This window comes from Phacochoerus africanus, chromosome 9, assembly GCF_016906955.1.
Source record: "Phacochoerus africanus isolate WHEZ1 chromosome 9, ROS_Pafr_v1, whole genome shotgun sequence".
NCBI lineage: Eukaryota > Metazoa > Chordata > Mammalia > Artiodactyla > Suidae > Phacochoerus > Phacochoerus africanus.
In genome coordinates, this window is record NC_062552.1 from 51,189,164 (window position 1) to 51,208,353 (window position 19,190).

General features: G+C 50.3%; 1 protein-coding gene across 4 annotated transcripts in view; it reads left to right on the forward strand.

Annotated features, from left to right (window-relative positions):
* IL16 (interleukin 16) overlaps positions 1 to 19,190 on the forward strand; it is a 128,535-nt gene that overhangs the window by 100,484 nt on the left and 8,861 nt on the right. For 2 of the 4 annotated variants that reach the window (XM_047795470.1, XM_047795469.1), the window contains exons 11-15: positions 3,238 to 3,325; positions 5,827 to 6,308; positions 10,457 to 10,607; positions 13,280 to 14,390; positions 16,367 to 16,535. In XM_047795470.1, coding sequence (XP_047651426.1) covers positions 3,238 to 3,325; positions 5,827 to 6,308; positions 10,457 to 10,607; positions 13,280 to 14,390; positions 16,367 to 16,535 — 2,001 coding nt within the window. Of the gene's footprint in view, positions 1 to 3,237; positions 3,326 to 5,826; positions 6,309 to 10,456; positions 10,608 to 13,216; positions 14,391 to 16,366; positions 16,536 to 19,190 lie in introns of all 4 variants that reach the window. The other 2 variants (XM_047795467.1, XM_047795468.1) reach the window with 1 other exon arrangement.

Here is a 19,190-nt window from a genome sequence, read left to right on the forward strand (position 1 = left end):
GGCTGATAAAGGCTGGAATCCAGGTGGGAGCTAGACTTGGGAGGTGAAGCCGTGGCATGGGTGAGATGACCTTGGAGAGCCTGGTGATAATCACCACCAATATTGAGTTCATCCTTGTGTGCCAAGGTGGGCTTGCCAAAGACCTGACATAGACAATTGCATTTAATTGTTACACCATCCTCTAAATTCAGTATGATTCCCCACCCCCCAGTTCACAGATGAGGAAACTGAGGCTTAGAAAGGAAAAGGAACTTGCCCAGTGGTTAAGCTACGAAATGGAGAAGCTAGGATTTAAACCCACAATAGCCTATGTTCTTAGTAAATGGACTCCCAAACTCCCAGCAAAAAAGGCAGAACTCTGCAGGCAAGGGAGACCCAGTGGCCCAGGTAGCAGGCCCCGGGCTTGGCTCATGTCCCTCTTTGCTGCTTAGTTTGAGTGACCTTGGACATTCATCTAACCTCACAGAGACTTTGGCTCCTCAACTCTGAAATGGGGGCATGGTCTTTACCTTCCAGGACTGCTGTGGAGAGTTTACTCTTTGCCAGGAACTGTGCCCAGCACTTCCTTCCTTCCTTCCTTCCTTCCTTCCTTCCTTCCTTCCTTCCTTCCTTCCTTCCTTCCTTCCTTCCCTTCCTTCCTTCCTTCTTTCCTTCTTTCTTATTCTTTAATTTTTTAATTTTTTATAATGATTTTTATTCTTTCCATTATGGCTGGTTTACAGCGTTCTGTCAATTTTCTACTGTGCAGCATGGTGACCTAGTTACACATACATGTATACATTCTTTTTTCTCACATTATCATGCTCCATCATAAATGACTAGATGTAGTCCGGTGCTACAACAGCAGGATCTCATTGCTAATCTATTCCAAAGGCAATAGATTGCATCTATTAACCCCAAATTCCCAGTCCCTCCCACTCCCTCTCCCTCCCTCTTGGCAACCACAAGTCTGTTCTCCAAGTCCATGATTTTCTTTTCTGTGGAAAGGTTCATTTATGCCATATATTAGATTCCAGATGTAAGTGATATCATAGGGTACTTGTCTTTCTCTGACTTACTTCACTCAGTATGAGAGTCTCTAGTTCCATTCATGTTGCTGCAAATGGCTCTTTCTTTCTTGTCCTTTTTTTTTTCAGGGCTGCACCCATACCATAGGGAAGTTCCCAGGATAGGAGTCGAATTGGAGCTACAGCTACCAGCCTACACCACAGCCACAGCCAACGCCACGTCTGCGACCTGCACCACAGCTCATGGCAACGCCAGATCCTTAACCCCCTGAGGGAGGCCAGGGATGTAACCCATGTCCTCATGGATACTAGTCGGGTTCATTACCACAGAACCACGACAGGAACGCCTGTGCCCAGCACTTTAAGTGACTTATTTAGTATTATTATTTTTTATTGTGATAAAATACAGCTAACATAGGGTTTACCATCTTAGCCATTTTGAAGCATAGAGTTCTGTGACCTGAACTGTGCAGCTGTCAGCACCAGCCATCTCCAGGATGGCACTCACTTAAACGTCTCCTTCTCCCCTTCCCCCAGCCCCTGGAGATAAGCATTCTACTTTCCATCTCCAGGATTTTGACTTCTCTGCCTACCTCATGTAAGTCGCATCATAGAGTATTTGTCCTTTTGTGACTGGGTCATTTCACTTACCATAATGTCCTTTAGGCTCATCCAAGTTATAACCACCAACAACATTTCCTTTCTTGGGAGTTCCCGTCGTGGCTCAGCGGTAATGAATCTGACTAGTATCCATGAGGACACAGGTTTGATCCCTGGCCTCGCTCAGTGGGTTAAGGATCTGTGATGTAAGTCGCAGATGCAGCTCAGATCCCATGTGGCTGTGGCTGTGGCGTAGGCTGGCAGCTGTAGCTCCAATGGGACCCCTAGCCTGGGAGCTTCCATGTGCCACAGGTGTGGCCCTAAAAGGAAAAAAAAAAATTTCCTTTCTTTTTAAGGCTGAATAAGATTCCTATGTCTGTGTATACTGTGTTTTGTGTGTCCATTCATTTGTTGATGGACACTCGGATGGCTTCCACCTCCTGTCTCTTGTGAATAAGGCTGCCATGCACATGGGTGTACAAATATCTCTTTGGAGTCCCTGCTTTCCATTCTTTTGGGATGTATATCCAGAAGTAGAATTGCTGGATCATATGGGAGTTCTATTTTTAATTTTGTGAGGAACTGTCATACTTGTTTTCTATATTGGCTGTAACCTGGCCATTTTACATTCCCATCAGCAGCGCATAAGTGTTTCAGGGTCTCCAGACCCTTACCAGCACCTGTCATTTTCTGTGTTTTTTTTTTTTTTTTTTTGATAGGAGGCATCTTAATGGGTGTGAAGTGGTATCTCATTGTGGTTTTGATTTGCATTTCCCTAATGATTAGTGAGGTTGAGCATCTTGTCATGTGCTTATTGGTCATTTGTGTATCTTCTTTTGTTGAAATGTCTGTTCAGGTCTTTTGTCCACATTTTAATTGGATTGTTTGTCTTTGCTGTTGAGTTGTAGGTGTCTCTGATTTGCAAATATTTTCTCCCATTCCGTGAGTTTCCTTTTCACACTATTGATTATGTCCCTTGTTGATACACAGACTATTTTCCTTTTGACATTGTTCAATATATTTTTTCTTTTGTTGCCTGTGCTTTTGGTGTCAAAATGATGTATTTAAAAAAAAAAAAAAAACCCTAAGGACAGCCTTACTGTGAAGGCTTTAATTGTTATCACTTTACAGAAAAAGAAATTGAGGTTTAGAAGGTCAAGTGAGTTATCCAAGTATATGCAACTAGAAAGTGGGGGGACTGAGACCTGAACACAAGTCTGGCTCCAAGACTCCTACTCTTAACTATTACTCGAAGGTGACCTGCGGCACTAACATGGTCCTGGTGATGGTTATGATGTTGTTGGTGGTTGGTCATAATGATGACATCACGGCAGCATTGCCAAGAATGGAGTAACTCCCAGCGGTCAACTCTGAAGTGAGTAACCTCTGCCTAGAGTTTTGCCGAAAGTAACGGAGAGAAGTTTGGAGAGTTGAGAGGGACCACTTTGGGGACTTCGTCCAGAGTTTGGACTTTGCCTGGGGAACTATTGATTCTGGAAATGGAATTTGTGGACTCTTTACAGAGTTGATGTGAAGTATCTGGGGGCCCAGCTTAGGAGCTTGTATAGGACTCAAATCCTGCTGCAGGAGCTTCCATGGTTTACTTAAGGTGGTGATGGATATTTTCTAGGTCTCTGAACAGCAACTCAAAGAGGCTGTGGCCCAGGCTGTGGAGAATATCAAGTTTGGAAAGGAGAGGCATCAGTGGAGTCTGGAAGGTAAGGAAACAGTGAACTTTCATTGGCAATATCTTTCCCTTAGAAATCTTTGTGGTTTTTTTTTTTTTTTTTTTTTTTGGTCTTTTCTAGGGCTGCTCCCTTGGCATATAGAGGTTCCCAGGCTAGGGGTCTAATCAGAGCTATGGGCGCCGGCCTATGCCACAGCAATGCTAGATCCTTAACTCACTGAGGTAGGCCAGGGATCGAACCTGCAACCTCAAGTTTCCTAGTCACATTCGTTAACCACTGAGCCACGACGGAACTCCTCCCTTAGAAATCTTTGAGTTGAGCCATTCACTCACCCTCTGCCCCAGGAATACATAATAGTCATTGTTAGTGATCTTGGTTCATCGAATTGAGAATTGAAAGCTAGCAGTCTGCTGGCTAAATCTGGCTCACGTTTTGCTGGGAGGCACAAGACTTTAAACTCATCTGAATCTGAATTGTTTTAAATAGGCGAGCTCTCTCGTTCTTTGTAGTCCCCACTGCTCGTAGCCTGTTGTCTTATACCCGCTGGGCAGTCACACACTGGTCTGTAGGCATTGGAGATTTCAATCCTTAGCCCATAATAATAGCATTTTTAGAAATAATAGTATCTACGAATAGAATTTCTGACACATATGGAGTCTTTACACTGTCAGACACTGGGCTGACTGATGCATTATTTCCCTGAATCCTCACATATAATTTGTGTGCGTATCTGTAAGGAAAGAGTGGGGCCCCAAGGGCTCCCTTACCCCAAGTCACTCAGTGCACAGAGGATCTGGGATGGGAACCAGGCTGTCTGGTGGTAGTGCCCCCCTGTGAGGCATTGACCAAGTCTTTGGGGAATGTCCATGTGATAGGACGGTGTGGAGCCATTAGCCCTGATAGTGACCAGGAGGTTAAATGCTCTGAAAAATGTTCAGAGAAAAGCTTGGGACACAGAATTTTATTTCAGGGATGTTCTGCCCTTTCTACCCACTCAACAGTGCATATATGCTCAAGGAAAGATGATAGAGAAAAATGGGTTTTTTATTATTTATTTATTTGACAGAGGAAATTTTTTTTTTTTTTCCTGGACCGAGGAAAATTTTTAACATTGGTTATCACTGGCCGATAGGCTGCAGGTGAATTTTTACTTTCATGTCTTCCTTTTTACGGTTGACTTTAAGACTAGGAAAAAGCAAGCTTTTTCTTTAAAGAGGATTTGAATTATGAGCCTGGTCTGAAGCGCTCCCATGGAGCTCGTGTGGCTCTCCCAGCCCTGCAGAGTGTGCTGGCATTTGAGCAAGAGAATGGCCCTCAGTCTGCTCCCACTCCTTGAGCTGTGATTCTAGGAAAGGGGCATCATCAACAGTTTACCACTGAGAGAAGGGCCAGTGAAGGAGGTGTGGATGGCCCTGGTCCTGGGGGAGAAAAGGGGGGTGCTAGATGGGCACCAGGAAGTGGGGCTGAATGGGTAAAGAAAAAGAAGAGGTGACTCTGGCTAAGAAACAGAGGCTTTCTCAGGAATTCTTGTTGTGGCTCAGCAAGTTAAGAACCCAACTAGTATCCATGAGGATGAGGGTTCGATCCCTGGCCTCACTCAGTGGGTTAAGGATCAGGCATTGCTGTGAGCTGTGGTGTAGGTCGAAGACTCGGCTTGGAGCTGGTGTTGCTGTGGCTGTGGTGTAGGCTGGCAGCTGCAGCTCTGATTAGGCCCCTAGCCTGGGAACTTCCTTATACTGTGGGTGCAGCCCTAAAAGAGCAAAGAAAAGAAAAAAAAAAAAGAAAGAAAGGAAAGAAGGAAGAAATAGTGTCTTTCTGGCCTTGGGTCATCCTCATGTCTGGGAAGAAATGGTAACTTCTTGGTACAAGGCTTAAAGCACCTTCATAGTCATTATCTCTTTGACATTAAGCCTCCAAATGCCCAGTGACCCAGGAATTATGATCTCCATTTGATAGATGGGGAAGTAGAGTGGGAGAGGTTGAGTTCCCCAGGAGGCTGACTCCGAGACGGTGTTGAGCATGCAGGATGTTTGTTCAGAAGCATCCTGGGGCTGCATACCTGTGGAAGGGACTGGCCCGTTGCAGGGCTGGGCAGAGAGAAGAGCTGAACTGAGATGAGCCCAAGCAGCTTCAGCCAATCTCCGGAGCTCAAATGGCCCAGCAGAGTTGTCCTGTTGGCAGAGAGGACTGGGCTTTTCTGGTCATGTCTCCGTCAGTTATTAGAGGTGGGCGGCCCCTCGGGTGATGCAGTGCTCTGTAGGACACCCACACAGGACACCAAGCCCCTCTGAAGGGCAGTCTAGGGGTGCCTCTCAGTAACCATTGCATGGAGGCTCAGAAAGTGTGCAAGATTTTCCCAACCTAAAGTCGTTGGAGCTGGGCACCAGACCCAAGACTGCTGAGCTCCAAACCAGTGACCTCCTCAGAGAAGAGGACAGCCCCGGGCGAGCAGGGCACCACCCCTGACAGTCGTGAGCGAGGCCGGGGTGTGTCTTCTCCAGCTGCAGAGGTTTCCTTTGCTTCCAATGCAGGCGTCAAAAGGCTGGAGAGCAGCTGGCATGGGCGGCCGACCTTGGAGAGGGAGCGGGAGAAGAACTCGGCTCCCCCGCATCGCAGGGCTCAGAAGGTCATGATCCGCTCCAGCAGCGACAGCAGCTACATGTCCGGGTCCCCTGGGGGCAGCCCCAGCAGCAGCGGAGAGCAGCCTCCCTCCGACCTGGAAACCAGCACACACAGCCCCAGCCTGCCCCTGGGGCAGGAGCCAGGGGGCCCTCCGGGGGCATCATCACCCAGGCCTCCCCAGGAGAGCCCGCCCCTCCCCGACAGCCAGGGCAGCCACCCGCCATTGAGACTGAAGAAGTCCTTTGAGATTTTGGTGAGAAAGCCAACTTCCTCCAAGCCTAAGCCTCCACCCAGAAAATACTTTAAAAGTGACAGTGACCCTCGGAAGAGTCTGGAAGAGAGCAAGAACTCCCTATGCCCTTCTGGGCACACCTTGCCCACCTGTGGCCAGGTAAGACAGGTGTCTGGTGGGGTTGAGTGTTTTCCTGCACTAAGCACAGTTGATCTTGAGACTTGGCAGAGTGTTAACTATGGGCAAAGAAGGTTTCACCCCCAGCAGAGAGAGGAGACTCAGCTAAGCTGAGGGCTGACTGCAGAAAGATGGGTTTGAAGTTTGGCAGATCTCAGGTGAAGCCCCACTCTTGCTGATGGACTTCTGGCTTCCTATCCATTACGCATTGGAATTCAAGGTTGGTTTAATGGCTCTCTCAGCCTCCGTTTCTTTATCTGTTCATTGGGGTTGAGTGTAGAGCCTGCCTCCAAGGCTAGGATTCAACCAAGTAAATACCCATCTGACTCTGAGGCATAATAGTGTTTATGACTGATTGTTCCTCCATCACTCCTCTAAAGACTTGAGTTTCCTTTCTCCGCAGCCCCATCCCACGCCCTTAGAGGCAGGCAGGCTGACAGCCAGGCAGCTCTGGCACCCTGGGTCGTTTGTATGCCCAGACGCTGTGCAAGGCACTTTGTATGCTGTGTCTCAGTTAACCTTGACAGCCATCTCGTGCAGCGGGGGGGGGGGGGGGGGGGTCCCATTCATGCAAAGAGGGAACCAGGGGACTTCCTCAAGTTCACATAGCCCATGGGTTACCATTTATCTATAGGCCAGGCTGTCTTTCACTTCTGACCCCAGTAGCTGCCTTCCCCGGGCAGGTGGAACTGGGGCCCTGGAAGTCCCCTGTCACCATCTGTAATGAGCGCGGGCAAACTTCAGGAGGTGTAAGAAAGCCCCAGGAGGAAAGTGTCAAGTAGGAGGGAAGGGTGAGAGTGAAGGCGGGAGAGGAAGCCAGGTTACAGCAAAGGAAGCAGGTTAGCAGCGAGCCGGCAGGATGTGGCCGGGTTAGCAGTTCACGGTGGAGTTGGCAAGGTGGATCTGTTCCCCTCTCCTCCTTGACAAGCAAACATTTCATTCTCCTTCGAGCCTGAGACCTCTAAGTCCAGGAGGGCCACTTAGGAACAGAGAGGCTGAGAAGCCAGGCTTTTTTGCTTTATTCCTGGAGACTAAGAAAAGTGGATTTGCCGGAGTAGGTCTGCGGGACCCACAAGGGCTGCCTGGTGATGCCCTTGAACCGCCTGGTCCGACTAGACCAGATAGGGGGCAGGGAGCCTGCCCAGGTGAGGCTGCTGGAGGAGCAGTGGGCTTTCTGCAGGAAAGGCCAGCAAGGCGCTTTGTTGCAAGGCAAACATCCCTTGTCATTGCTGCCCTGTGCTGCCTCTTCAGCATCCTTGGTTCCTGCCCACATCCCTCCTGCTGTAGCTGCCATTCCTTGTCCTTCTGCTTTGTCCCATGTGGCCCACAGACCCTTCTCTAGCCTTTTACAAACAACGAACAACGCCACATTGTTTCATTGGACGTTAGGGATACAGAGAAAGGGTCATAGCACAACAAAACACGAGGCTGTGTGCACATCATTCTTCTTAGAATCTCCTCCACCACTCTGGGGATTTCTCACTGGGTCTCGGTGTAGAATATGCCTCCATCCTTCCTTCCTCCCTCTGCCAGCTCCTCCTCTTCTTTCTTCTCTGTGTGTGTGTATGTCTCTCTCTCTCTGTTCCCTGCCCTCCACCTTCACCCACCATCTTTTCTCACCAGGGTCCCAAGGCCCTTCTCAGGCTCTGAGGACCAGCCCCAAATCTTTCCCATCTACTGTGACTCCAGGAGACTTCCACAACCCAACATGGCCTTCAGCACATCTTCTTCACCAGAATATCAATTCTCTCCCTTCTAGAAAATCAGCTCCAGGAGTGCTCATGGTGGCTCAGCAGAAATGAACCTGACAAGTATCCATGAGGACGTGGGTTCAATTCCTGGCCTCACTCAGTGGGTTAAAGATCCGGCGTTGCCATGAGCCGTGGTGTAGGTCACCGATGTGGCTTGGATCTCACGTTGCTGTGGCTGTGGTATAGGCCGGCAGCTATAGCTCTGATTCGATCTCTAGCCTGGGAACCTCCATATGCCGTGGCTGCGACCCTAAAAAAAAGAGAAAACAACAACACTAACAACAACAAAAAAAAAACATTAGTTCCAACTATCACTTTTAATTAAAAATCACTTTCTCCCCTAAGTCCACATCTCTGACTTCTTTCCTCCCTTCCCCTCTCTTACCCTCATTCACCAAACAGGAAATGCTATTTAGAGAAAAATTCAAGTAAAGTCAATTTATTTCAGGAGCTAATTGAAAAACAAAACAAACAAAAAACCCTCCATGAAGAGGGTGCAACATCAGGTGTGTTGATAAAAAGACAAAACACATCTGTGTCTGTTTGAAGGTGCTGTTGCTTTGGCTACTGTAGTGGGTACCAAGAACATCGGCTTATGAAAATGTCAATCATTCAGGGATGTAGACAGATGTCACCTTACAGAGCTCCCAATTGGGTGAAGTTAAATGTCAGCCACGTGCCTTTTTTTTTTTTTTTTTTTCCTGCTGAGAAACATCTTGGTACCATCTGTCTAAGGTCTTAAGCTTCTAACACCATGGCCAAGCCTGGCTTTTTCAAAGGATTAGCTCAAGCAGTGCAATGATCCCTTTGGGTTGGTTGGTCTCTTAGTGTTTCCGAAATGCTCCCCGAAAGCTCAGTTCTACAGTGGGGACCTTGGGCTGGGGCACCGTTTTGTGAGCACATTTCTAGCTCTTGTAGAACTTCCATCCCCAAAGATTGTTTTTTGTTTGTTTGTTTGTTTTTGTCTTTTTAGGGCCTCACTCAAGGCATATGGAGGTTCCCAGGCTAGGGGTCAAATCGGAGCTGCAGCTGCCAGCCTACAACTTAGCCATAGCAATGCAGGATCCTGGCCACATCTGCAACCTACACCACAGCTCACGGCAACAATGGATCTTTAACCCACTGAGTGAGGATTCACCCAGGGATCGAACCTGCATCCTCATGGATGCTAGTCAGATTTGCTTCCTCTGAGCCACGACGGAAACTCCCCCAAAGAATGTTCACAGACAATGTAGGTGTGGAGTCTCAGGCCCCAGATGTTTGCTGCTTCTTTTTTAGTCCCGAATGATGCATTTGTTTTCTCCTTCCTTCCTCTTGGGAGGCAGCCTGCAACCTCATCAAATGGCCAGCCCGTCATTCCATCTGACCCTGGAATGAGCAGAACCTGGACCCACTGCAGCATAGCAAAGTACTTCCCTTGCAGACAGATTTAGATCGCCCCATTTGGGTGACGTCTGACTTCTCTGGTTTTTTTTTTTTTTTTCCTTTTCTCTGTGTTTGTCTATAACACGCTTGTTCCTTCCACTGTGTATGTGTGTCTCTCTGGAACACTCCTTCTCAGCTTCTCGGCCTGGAAAATTCTTAGCCTTTACTCAAGAGCCAGATCAAAAGCCTTTCTCTCAGAGAGCCTTCTGGACATCTCTGGGACAGAACCAGTGCTCATTATTTCCTCTGGACCCTGGCAGCGCCTCCTTCATGCTGTACGAAAACCCAGATTCTAGCCAAGCGTGATGTAGTTGGTGCCTGATGATGCTCCCCCTTAGGCTGTTTTGTGAAGGTGCCTGAGCCTGCATCCAGGCTCCGTGGGGAAAACCATCCGGCCCTAGATCGATAATGTCACTCCAGGGGCTACAAAGGGAAGCGCTGGCCCCAGTCCAGGGTGTTGCTCCTCCTTGGCAGCATGCGTTCTAAGTGAATGAATAACAAGGGACCACATAGAAAGCAGTAGGCACACACGTTCCTCTGATTGCTCGGACCCAAACTTATGAAGACTAGAAGGCAGTACTTTGCCTGCTTGTTTTCGCCCTGTCTTCTTCCCTCTGGCAATAGGTAGTTCGCCAGGATGCAGGGGTACGTGAAGCCATGCCAGCCCCCTTCCCACTCCCAAGCTTCTTTCCCTAGCACAGGATGAGCCCGTGTTCTGGACCCCGGCTCCTGGGAGGCAGAGATGCTCCAGGCCTCCAGGAGGGGCCGGCTCCCTGGCTCCCCGGGTCCGTGATGCAGGCAGCGCAGTGGAACAGAGGACCCTCAGGGCTGCTGCTGGACTTCTCACCAAAGCAGCCCCACGCTGGCTCAGCAGTCCCCATCAAAGAGCGCCTTGCCTTCTCACAGCTGGAGGCTACCGTTTTGACACAGTCTCGCTTCCTGTTTACACCACAGGAAGCCAGAGAACTACTGCCACCACCACTGCCTCCGCAGGAAGACGCAGCAGGGAGATCCCCCCAGGCCTCTGCCTGCTGCCCCGGAACTGCAGTCCCACAGACACCATACTCCGCTGAGGACCAGCCAGGGAGGAGAGGAGCCGGCCCAGGTAGGCTGTCATTGAGATCCTCCAGAGGGAAGGACCTTCTGCATGAAGGTCTGGTGGTCGTAGAAGAACCTGAGTCTGTCCAAAGCATTGTGGTGGTGGGGGTTCTGCACAACTGGACAGCTGGACGTGAGCTGCTGAACAGCCAGGAGTCCCCCCAGGACAGTAGAAGTGCTAGCTAGGGTGGGAATCTCCTGTTTGGATTGGTGATGCTCTGAGGTGGGGGGATGTATGGAGAGCAAGCCAATCCAGATAGTCAACTGGAGGATGGAGCCTTGGGGAAAGGCCAAGACACGCCCACCCATCCTTAGTGGGCAGTTGCTGCCTCTGGGTGACCACGTTCTAGCAGGCTGCCTTCACTATTTCCAAGCCTGGAAATGCAGGGTCGGAGAGGCATGAATGAATAGTCTGTTTCTGAGGGTCACCACCTCTCTGGGGGATGGAGGGGGTGTGCCCATGTGGTACCCCAGGAAACGCTGAGACAGGAGTTGAGTGGGTAGAGGTTTGCTGGAAAGAGTGTTGGATTTCGGGTCTGGAGGACCAGGGTAGGAAATCTGGCTCTGCCCTTCACGCGTGTCATTCCGGACAATTTTTCTGAGCCTTGAGCAAGGTGTGGGGAATCAGATAGAAGTCCAACACACGGTGCGATTCCTCAAGCATGGATCGAATGCTGGCTTCGTGAGGCCCTGTGCTAGCATCTTGGGAGGGAGAGAGGGAGGACTTGAGAATGAAGGAGAAAGAGAACGAGAGGAAGAAGAAAAACCAGTCCCTGACATCAAGGCGCTCCCGCCGTGGCAGGGTAATAATTATGTAGGCTACAAACCACACACCATTTGAGAAACACTATATGAAAAGGGAGGGTTAATGGACATTGTAAGTGGAACCATCTGGCACAGTGCACCAGAGCAGGTGTTCTACTCCTGGAGGCTCCTCCTCCTTCCCCTCCCTTCCAATTGAGGAACTAGCCAGGGAACGCCTGCCTTGGTGTTCTGCTGGCAAGAGCTCCCTACCCATTTGCAAAGGGCTTGCCTCTAGAAATCCGACTCCTGAGTCCTACAATGGCTCTGCAGCTGAGCAGTGTGTAAACACAGAGTCAGGCTGAGATGGCTGGGCTCACTGGCTAAAGCCTCCGAGTCCGTGGTAACCATCCTGACTTGGAATTGTGCAGAAGGTCTTTTTAGAGTCTTTTTTGGGGGCGGGGAAACACTTGCAGCATATGGAGGTTCCCAGGCAAGGGATAGAACTGGAGCTACAGTTGCCGGCCTACACCACAGCCACAGCAACACCAGATCTAAGCTGCATCTGCGATCTACACCAGAGCTCAGGGCAACGCTGGATCCTTAACCCACTGAGCGAGGCCAGGGATCAAACCTGCAACCTCATGGTTCCTAGTTGGATTGGTTTCCGCTGTGCCACAACGGGAACTCCTCTTTAGGGCCTTTAAGGCTTAATGCTCTGCATGGTTTGTGTCCTTTGAGGCCTGGCACTAATCCAAGAGGCAGGAGGACTCAGCCCTCCTTAAGCTGGGTTGCGTTCTGTGTTCAAGCATCCCCAAAGTGTGGAACCAGGGCAGCCTTCTCTTAACCAGGGAGAGTGCAGACCTGGGGTGACTGAAGAGCCATAGCTCTATTTGGCTTCTTGGCTGTACACGGCTTGGGGACTAGCCTCCCTCTGTTCCTGGGAAAGAGGCAGAGGCAGAAGCTGCTCTGTTCTGGCTTGTTCAAGGCTCGCTTCCAAGAAAGACCTCCATGTGCTGCCCTTCCCCGCCCCGCCCCCGCTCCTGCCCCCCATGGTGAGGGGCTGAACTTGGCGAGATGAACTTGCCTGATGGAGCGCATTGGAATGACTGTGGAGCTGCCCCAGTGCCAATGGCCAGGTGTAGTAAGTCAGACCCCAGGGCTGGGCATCAGTATTTTCTAGATCCTCCAGATGCCAGTGTGCAGTCAGGTTCAGGAATCTTGGTCACAAAGCTTTTTCCCTTTGCTGGAACCCTTTCAGCAGCTCTTTAGTCAGGGAGGACCCTCCTTTGCTGAGCAAGCTGGTTTTTCCCCTTTGAGTTGGTTGAGTGGCAAACTCACCTGGGACCTTATATGTGTGAAATGCTGTGGGGGCCGGGGGTGTAGTGGGAGGGTTGTAACTGTTTTGAGCTGGGATATGTGTGGTCTGACACTGCTTTTTAATGACCTGGGTGGTCCAAAACAAATACGGCTGCCCCTGCCAATTTGTGACCCATTGGCTTCAAAGTTTAAAAGGGTCTTTTAACTTTGTTTTAACCCTTCACGTTTTTATGCGTTAGCTAAGAGGCTGCTTAGTTCAGGGAAAGGGCAGGAGAGCGGGGCATCAGGAGACACTGAGTCTCGCCCGGGCTCCGCCAGCGGATGACAGCTTACGCTTCTGAATGTTGGATTCCTCAGCTGTACAGAGCCAGACATCAGGCTCCATACAGTCTGTGAATGCTTTAGCTCTAAAATGCTAGGATGCAATGGAGTTCTGGTCCTCTGGTTCTGTGACCCTGCCTATTTGCCCTTCAGCCAGGTAAGAGCATCTGAACCAGGGGTCCAGCACTTCTACTCATCTCCTCTAAAATCCTCACTCTCCGTCTCCGAAATTAGAACTTAGGGAGAAACCACAGTCAGGCGTAACGCCCAGCTTTGGCCTTCTTTCTGCTCCCCTAGTGACGCAAACATCCCCAACCAAACACCCACTGCTTAAGAGGCAGGCTCGGATGGACTATAGCCTTGATACCACAGCGGAAGACCCTTGGGTTAGAATCTCTGACTGCATCAAAAATCTCTTTAGTCCCATCATGAGTGAGAATCATGGCCACGTGCCGCTGCAGCCCAGCGTCCGACTGGGTGAAGATGAGGGGACCCAGGGCCACCCAGATGGGACTGCATCGAAGCTGGATGCCACCAGTGGTGGCTCCAAAGTTTACAAGTCGGTAGACGGCAGCACAGTAAAGAAGGGTCCTCCCGTGGCCCCCAAGCCGGCTTGGTTTCGCCAAAGCTTGAAAGGTTTGAGGAATCGGGCTCTAGATGCAAGGCAGCTGCCCGAGGCAGCCTCCTGCAGCCAGCCCACACCCACACCCACACCTGCCTCCAGGCAGCGCCCGGGGCCGCCCCTGCGTGCCACCTCCTCCTCCATCAAGCAGAGAATCAGCTCCTTCGAAACCTTTGGCTCCTCTCAGCTGCCTGACAGAGGAGCCCAGAGACTGAGCCTCCAGCCCTCCAGCTCCTTGGGAGAGGCAACAAAGCCTGCTGAAAAGCCAGAGGGAGGACCTGCTTCTGGTCCCTTGGGACGAGGGGCGCCCCCCACCGTCAAGCAGCCGCGGCCAGAGTTAGAGCAGCTGCCGCAGGCCTCGCCCACAGCCCCAGAGGCCAGTGACCCCAGTGTGTCGGAGTCCCCTCCCCCAGGACAACAGCCAGATCAGAAAGCCCTCCCCTTGGACCCTGACCCTCTGTCGAGGCTGCTGTTGACACAGGTGGAGGGGTCTCGAGGCCCAGTTGTCAAGATGCCAAGCCAGCGGGCACGGAGCTTCCCCCTAAGCAGGACCCAGTCTTGCGAGATGAAGCCACTGGATGAAAAGACCAGTAAACTCTACTCCATCAGCAGCCAAGTGTCATCGGCTGTCATGAAATCCCTCCTGTGCCTTCCTTCTTCCTTCTCCTACGGCCAGAGCCCTTGCAGCCCCAAGGAAGGGGCATCACCACCGTCGCTGTCCAGCGAAGACCCAGGTGCAAATAGTTTTGCTGAAACCCCTGCCACGGACACGGGCTTCTCGCTCAAGTGAGTGTTTCTGCCCAGTGACGACCTTTCTTCCTTTCTCTCAATGTCTTTTTAAATGTTTCTCAGGCGTACTAAAGGATTATTCTACTGGTTCTTTTTTTCTTTTTCTTTTCTTCTTCTTTTTTTTTTGTCTTTTTGTCTTTTTAAGGCCACACCTGGGGCATATGGAGGTTCCCAGGCTAGGGGTGGAATCGGAGCTGTAGCCTCCTGCCTACACCACAGCCCCAGCAATGCCGGATCCGAGCTGCGTCTGTGACCTACACCACTGCTCACAGCAACGCCGGATCCTTAACCCACTGAGCAAGGCCAGGGACCGAACCCACAACCTCATGGTTCCTGGTCGGATTTGTTTTCACTGTGCCACGACAGGAACTCCCTACTGGTTCTTTTAAGTTGATGTGTGTGCGCTTGTGTGTGCATGTGTGTGTGTGTGTGTTACACATGTACCTTCCATATTAAGGTGGAGTTTTCACAACACCTGGCCTTGGGAGGGGTGGGAGGTGAGGACAGAACTGAACTGGCCTCGTGGTAAATGACACATGCATATTTGGAACAAATGCGCATCGGACACGTCTGGCCATTGCCCAGGAAGACCAGGAGATAATCCCCTGGGGATTCTTGCTTCCTCCTTCTCCCCCAAAAAGAATCCACAGGTCCTCTGCACGTGGGTTCAGCAGCCGGACTGGCCATTAGGGTGTCTGGGTCCCAGTCCCAGCTCCTGCACTGATGCCCTAACCACGAGCTGGTTCCTGCCAGGCTTAACTTGTTTTCCCTTTCGTTGAAATTAGGGGCTGGATGAGTGCTGCCCCACGGAACCAGGGCCTCCCAGGGGTTCCCCAGAGCTCCTGCTGTGGGGCCAGGCTTTAGTCTTCTGCCTTGAATTCCAACAGCTCTACATCTGTCGGTGTTATGTACTGTGCTTATACCGCTGAGAAATGCTTGAGACTCACTGACTCAGGTGTTCCATCAGGTCCCAGCTATGGTGAGAGAATGGGAATAATCCTCCAAAATATACCTAGAATGGGGTCTGCAGAGTTAGAATCCTGTTTGTTAACATTTAGGTTTCCCGGAGTTCCTATTGTGGTGCAGCGGAAACGAATCTGACTGGTAACCATGAGGTTGCGGGTTTGATCCCTGGCTTCGCTCAGGAGGTTAAGGATCCAACGATGCCTTGAGCTGTGGTGTAGGTCGCAGACACGGCTCGGATCCTGCGTTGCTGTGGCTGTGCTATAGGCTGGCAGCTCTAGCTCCGACTGGACCTCTAGCCTGGGAACCTCCATATGCCTCAAGTGTGGCTCTGAAAAGCAAAAAACACACAAAATTTAGGTTTCCCAGTAGCTTTGCTCTTTCTGCCCGAGAGCCTCTTCTCCTTTTGGAACTGCAAGGCTCATCATTAGAATTTATTGCTGGGGGAGTTCCCTGGTGGTCTAGTGGTTAGGACTTGGCACTTTCACCGCCCAAGGCCGGGGTTCAATCCCTGGTCTGGGAACTGAGATCCCACATCAAGCTGCTGCATGCCACAGCCAAATACATAAACAAAACTGATTAGGGAAAAAAAAAAAGAATTTATTGCTGCAAGACCCCTTCCACTAGCAATAAAGGTCTGTCAATCAGAGGGAGTGCATGATTGCTGTGACATTGAGTACAGATTTGTCTGAAGCATCAGCTGTACTCTGGAGTGAGGTGTGGAGATTTAGAAGATGGACTTTGGCGTCAGACATACAATGATCTCTGATTATGAGTCCCAGGTCGCTGCATTTCATAGCTACGTGACCACAGACAAGTTATTTCCCCTCCCTAAGCTCCAGTTTCCTCATCTGTAGAATGAAGGGATGCTAGAATCTAGTCACAGATTTATTGCACCCAAAAATAGAAGGCACAGTTGCGCCATGCCTGGAGTAGAGTCGTCACTGCAGTCGATGCCAGCTCTTATGAATATCATGATTCATACTGTGTGCCGCTTCTCCCTGTGACAGCCTTTCGGAGCTGAGAGAATACACAGAGGGTCTCAGTGAGCCCACGGAGGCCGACGACTGGGACCACTGCACCCTTCAGTCTGGCCAGTCAGTTATCTCCCTGCTGAGCTCCGAGGAGTTGAAGAAGCTCATAGAGGAAGTGAAGGATCTGGATGAGGCGACATTAAAGGTAGGCTTCCCTTGGAGTTCCCTGGTGGCTCAGCAGGTTAAGGATCCAGCTGTTGTCACTGCTGTGGCTCAGCTTTGATCCCTGGCCCTGGGACTTTCACAAGCCTTGGATGAGGTTAAAAAAAAAAAAAAAGGTTGGTTTCTCTTAGAAGCACCAACAGAGACAAAGGCCTTGCTATGAGCAATGTGGTCACCTCACATGGGCTGGGCTGGGGGGAAGCAGCTCATGTAGCCCTGGCCCCCCTGAGGTTGAGAAGGCAGCTCCTAGGGGCTGACACCAGACCCAGTTGTGTCCTGCTCCAGGGGCAGAGGGGTGCTTTATTGAGGGACCACAGTAAGACCTTCTAGAGCGGGGAGCTTTGTAGCTTATGAAGTGCTTTCAATCACTGACGTATATTTTTGACCATTTTCGAGTGAGAAAGTTGAGGTTCAAGGCTGCAGAGCCTGGGTTTTCCATCTCCACGTTTAGTGTTATTTCCACGCCCCATGGGCCGCCTGCCTGGCGTGCATCTCCAGGGAGATGCTGCGTGGGAGAACTGTCCCTTGTAACTTCTGAGCTGCCGCCTCAAGACTTGCCCTGCACACCGAGAGGTGACGAATCCCAGGGTTCACCACGCTCCAGTTAAGTCATTCTGAAAGTCCCGCTTCCCCTCTGCTTTCTGAGCACGACCCAAAGGTGTGTGGAGAGGAAGTGGTGAGGCAGAGCTGGGGCCCGTTCAGCCCGGGTGAACACGGGCTCATGGGCCTGCACCCGCCTGGGCTGCCCTGGGTCCACGAAGGCTTTTTCTCTTTCTTTCTTTCTTTCTTTTTTTGCATAGCAATTTTTAATTTATTTTTTTAAAGTTTTAATTAAAGTATAGTGGATTTACAATGTTCTGTCAGTTTCTGCTGTACAGCAAAGTGACCCAGTCATATATATATATACATATCTACATTCCTTTTCTCATATTATCTTCCATCATGTTCTACCACAAATGATTGGATATAGTTCCCTGTACTGAACAGCAGCACCTCATTGCTTAGCCACTCCAGAGGCAAGAGTTTGCATCTACTAATCCCAAATTCCCAGTCCAACCCACTCCCCAACCCCTGGCAACAACCACAAGTCTGTTCTCCATGCCTATGAGTTTGTTTCTGTTCTGTAAGTAGATTAACGTGTGCCATAGTTTCGATTCCACCTATAAGTGATATCATACGGTATTTGTCTTTCTCTTTCTGACTTACTTCACTTAGGATGAGAATCTCTGGTTGCATCCATGTTGCTTCAAATGGCGTTATTTTGTTCTCTTTTTATGGCTGAGTAGTATTCCATCGTGTACATATATGACATCTTCTGAATCCATTCATCTGTTGATGGACATTTAGGTGTTTTTTCACTGGAAGCATCCAGACTGGGATGAGAGGATAAAAGGGGGCATCATAGCTTGTGTTCCCTAGGTCGAGGGTGTGGGTGAGCTTGAGGAACACAAGATGCCCTGGGCCAGAATTCCTCCTCTGGGGCTCACACTCATCACCTGTGCACTGGAACCATCACCCCCAGGGCCTGATTCAAACAAAATAACAGGGATAAAAGTGTTGTGTTAAAATAGAAAGAGCTGTCCTGCCCGCTGCATTCCTGGGAGAGTATTTGCACTGGGTAAAAGTTGGGGGGGGGGTTGGGCCAGTGCTAGGGTAGAGTGTGAGGCAGTGAGGTCCATTCACCCCTTCATCCTTCCTGGATCCTGTGGACTCCAGATCAAAAGATCATTAAGCCAGCCGTGTGGCAGAGGCTCTGGCGGTGCCCAAGCAAGTGAATTCTTTGACACAAGCTTATTCCTGATGGCCCCAGGAGCCTGCAGGTATATTTTATTTGGTCTGCATGGGGACTTTTGCAAATTATTACATTCTAAATATTATAAAACTGGAATCCAAACCTGGATTTCTGGCTTCTCTCTTTTCAGAAAGGGAACAATCTGGTAGCCCTGGATCTGCATTTCTAAGTAGCAGCAGGTCCTTTTGAGCGAGACATGTGCCCTGCCATTCTCTGCAGTCCCCGCTGCTCCATGTCTACATCTGCCCATTTTACTCTTTTAAGTGATCTGCTGGGGCCCTGAATGCATATGAGTTTGAGACCCACCCCTACCCCCATCAAGACCAGAATGAGGGTGTCTGACTTTAGACACTGCAGAGGGATGATCTGGCTCCAGGTGAGCCCGCGTCTGGGCTGGGAAGTACTGCATGTGCCTGGTGTGTGTGTGTGTGTGTGTTCTGGGGCGAGGAGTCTGCTGGGTTCCTTCATGCTGCCGCTGTGCCCCATGGAGCAGCTGGGGGAGGGAGGGCACAGCCGGCTTCTGCAGAACAGCGCTGACCTCGTCTCATCCCTCACTGATGTGGGGAGCTGTGTTATCCACTCGCTAAGATCTCCAGCAGATTTAGCAGCGCCCGGCTCTGTCCGTACTGATGTGGGTGTGGATGGAATGAACAGGAGAGGAGAACAACTCTGCTTGCTGCTGTACACACATTTTTTTTTTTTCTTCTTCTGAGTATCCCATGACTCCAGAAAGTATAGTCTTCTCATCACAAATGATGAAATGAGTGTGCCGAGCTGGGGTTTGAGATCAGATCAGCCTGATGTCAAAACACTTGTTAAATTGTTTAGACTGTTACAGTAAAATGG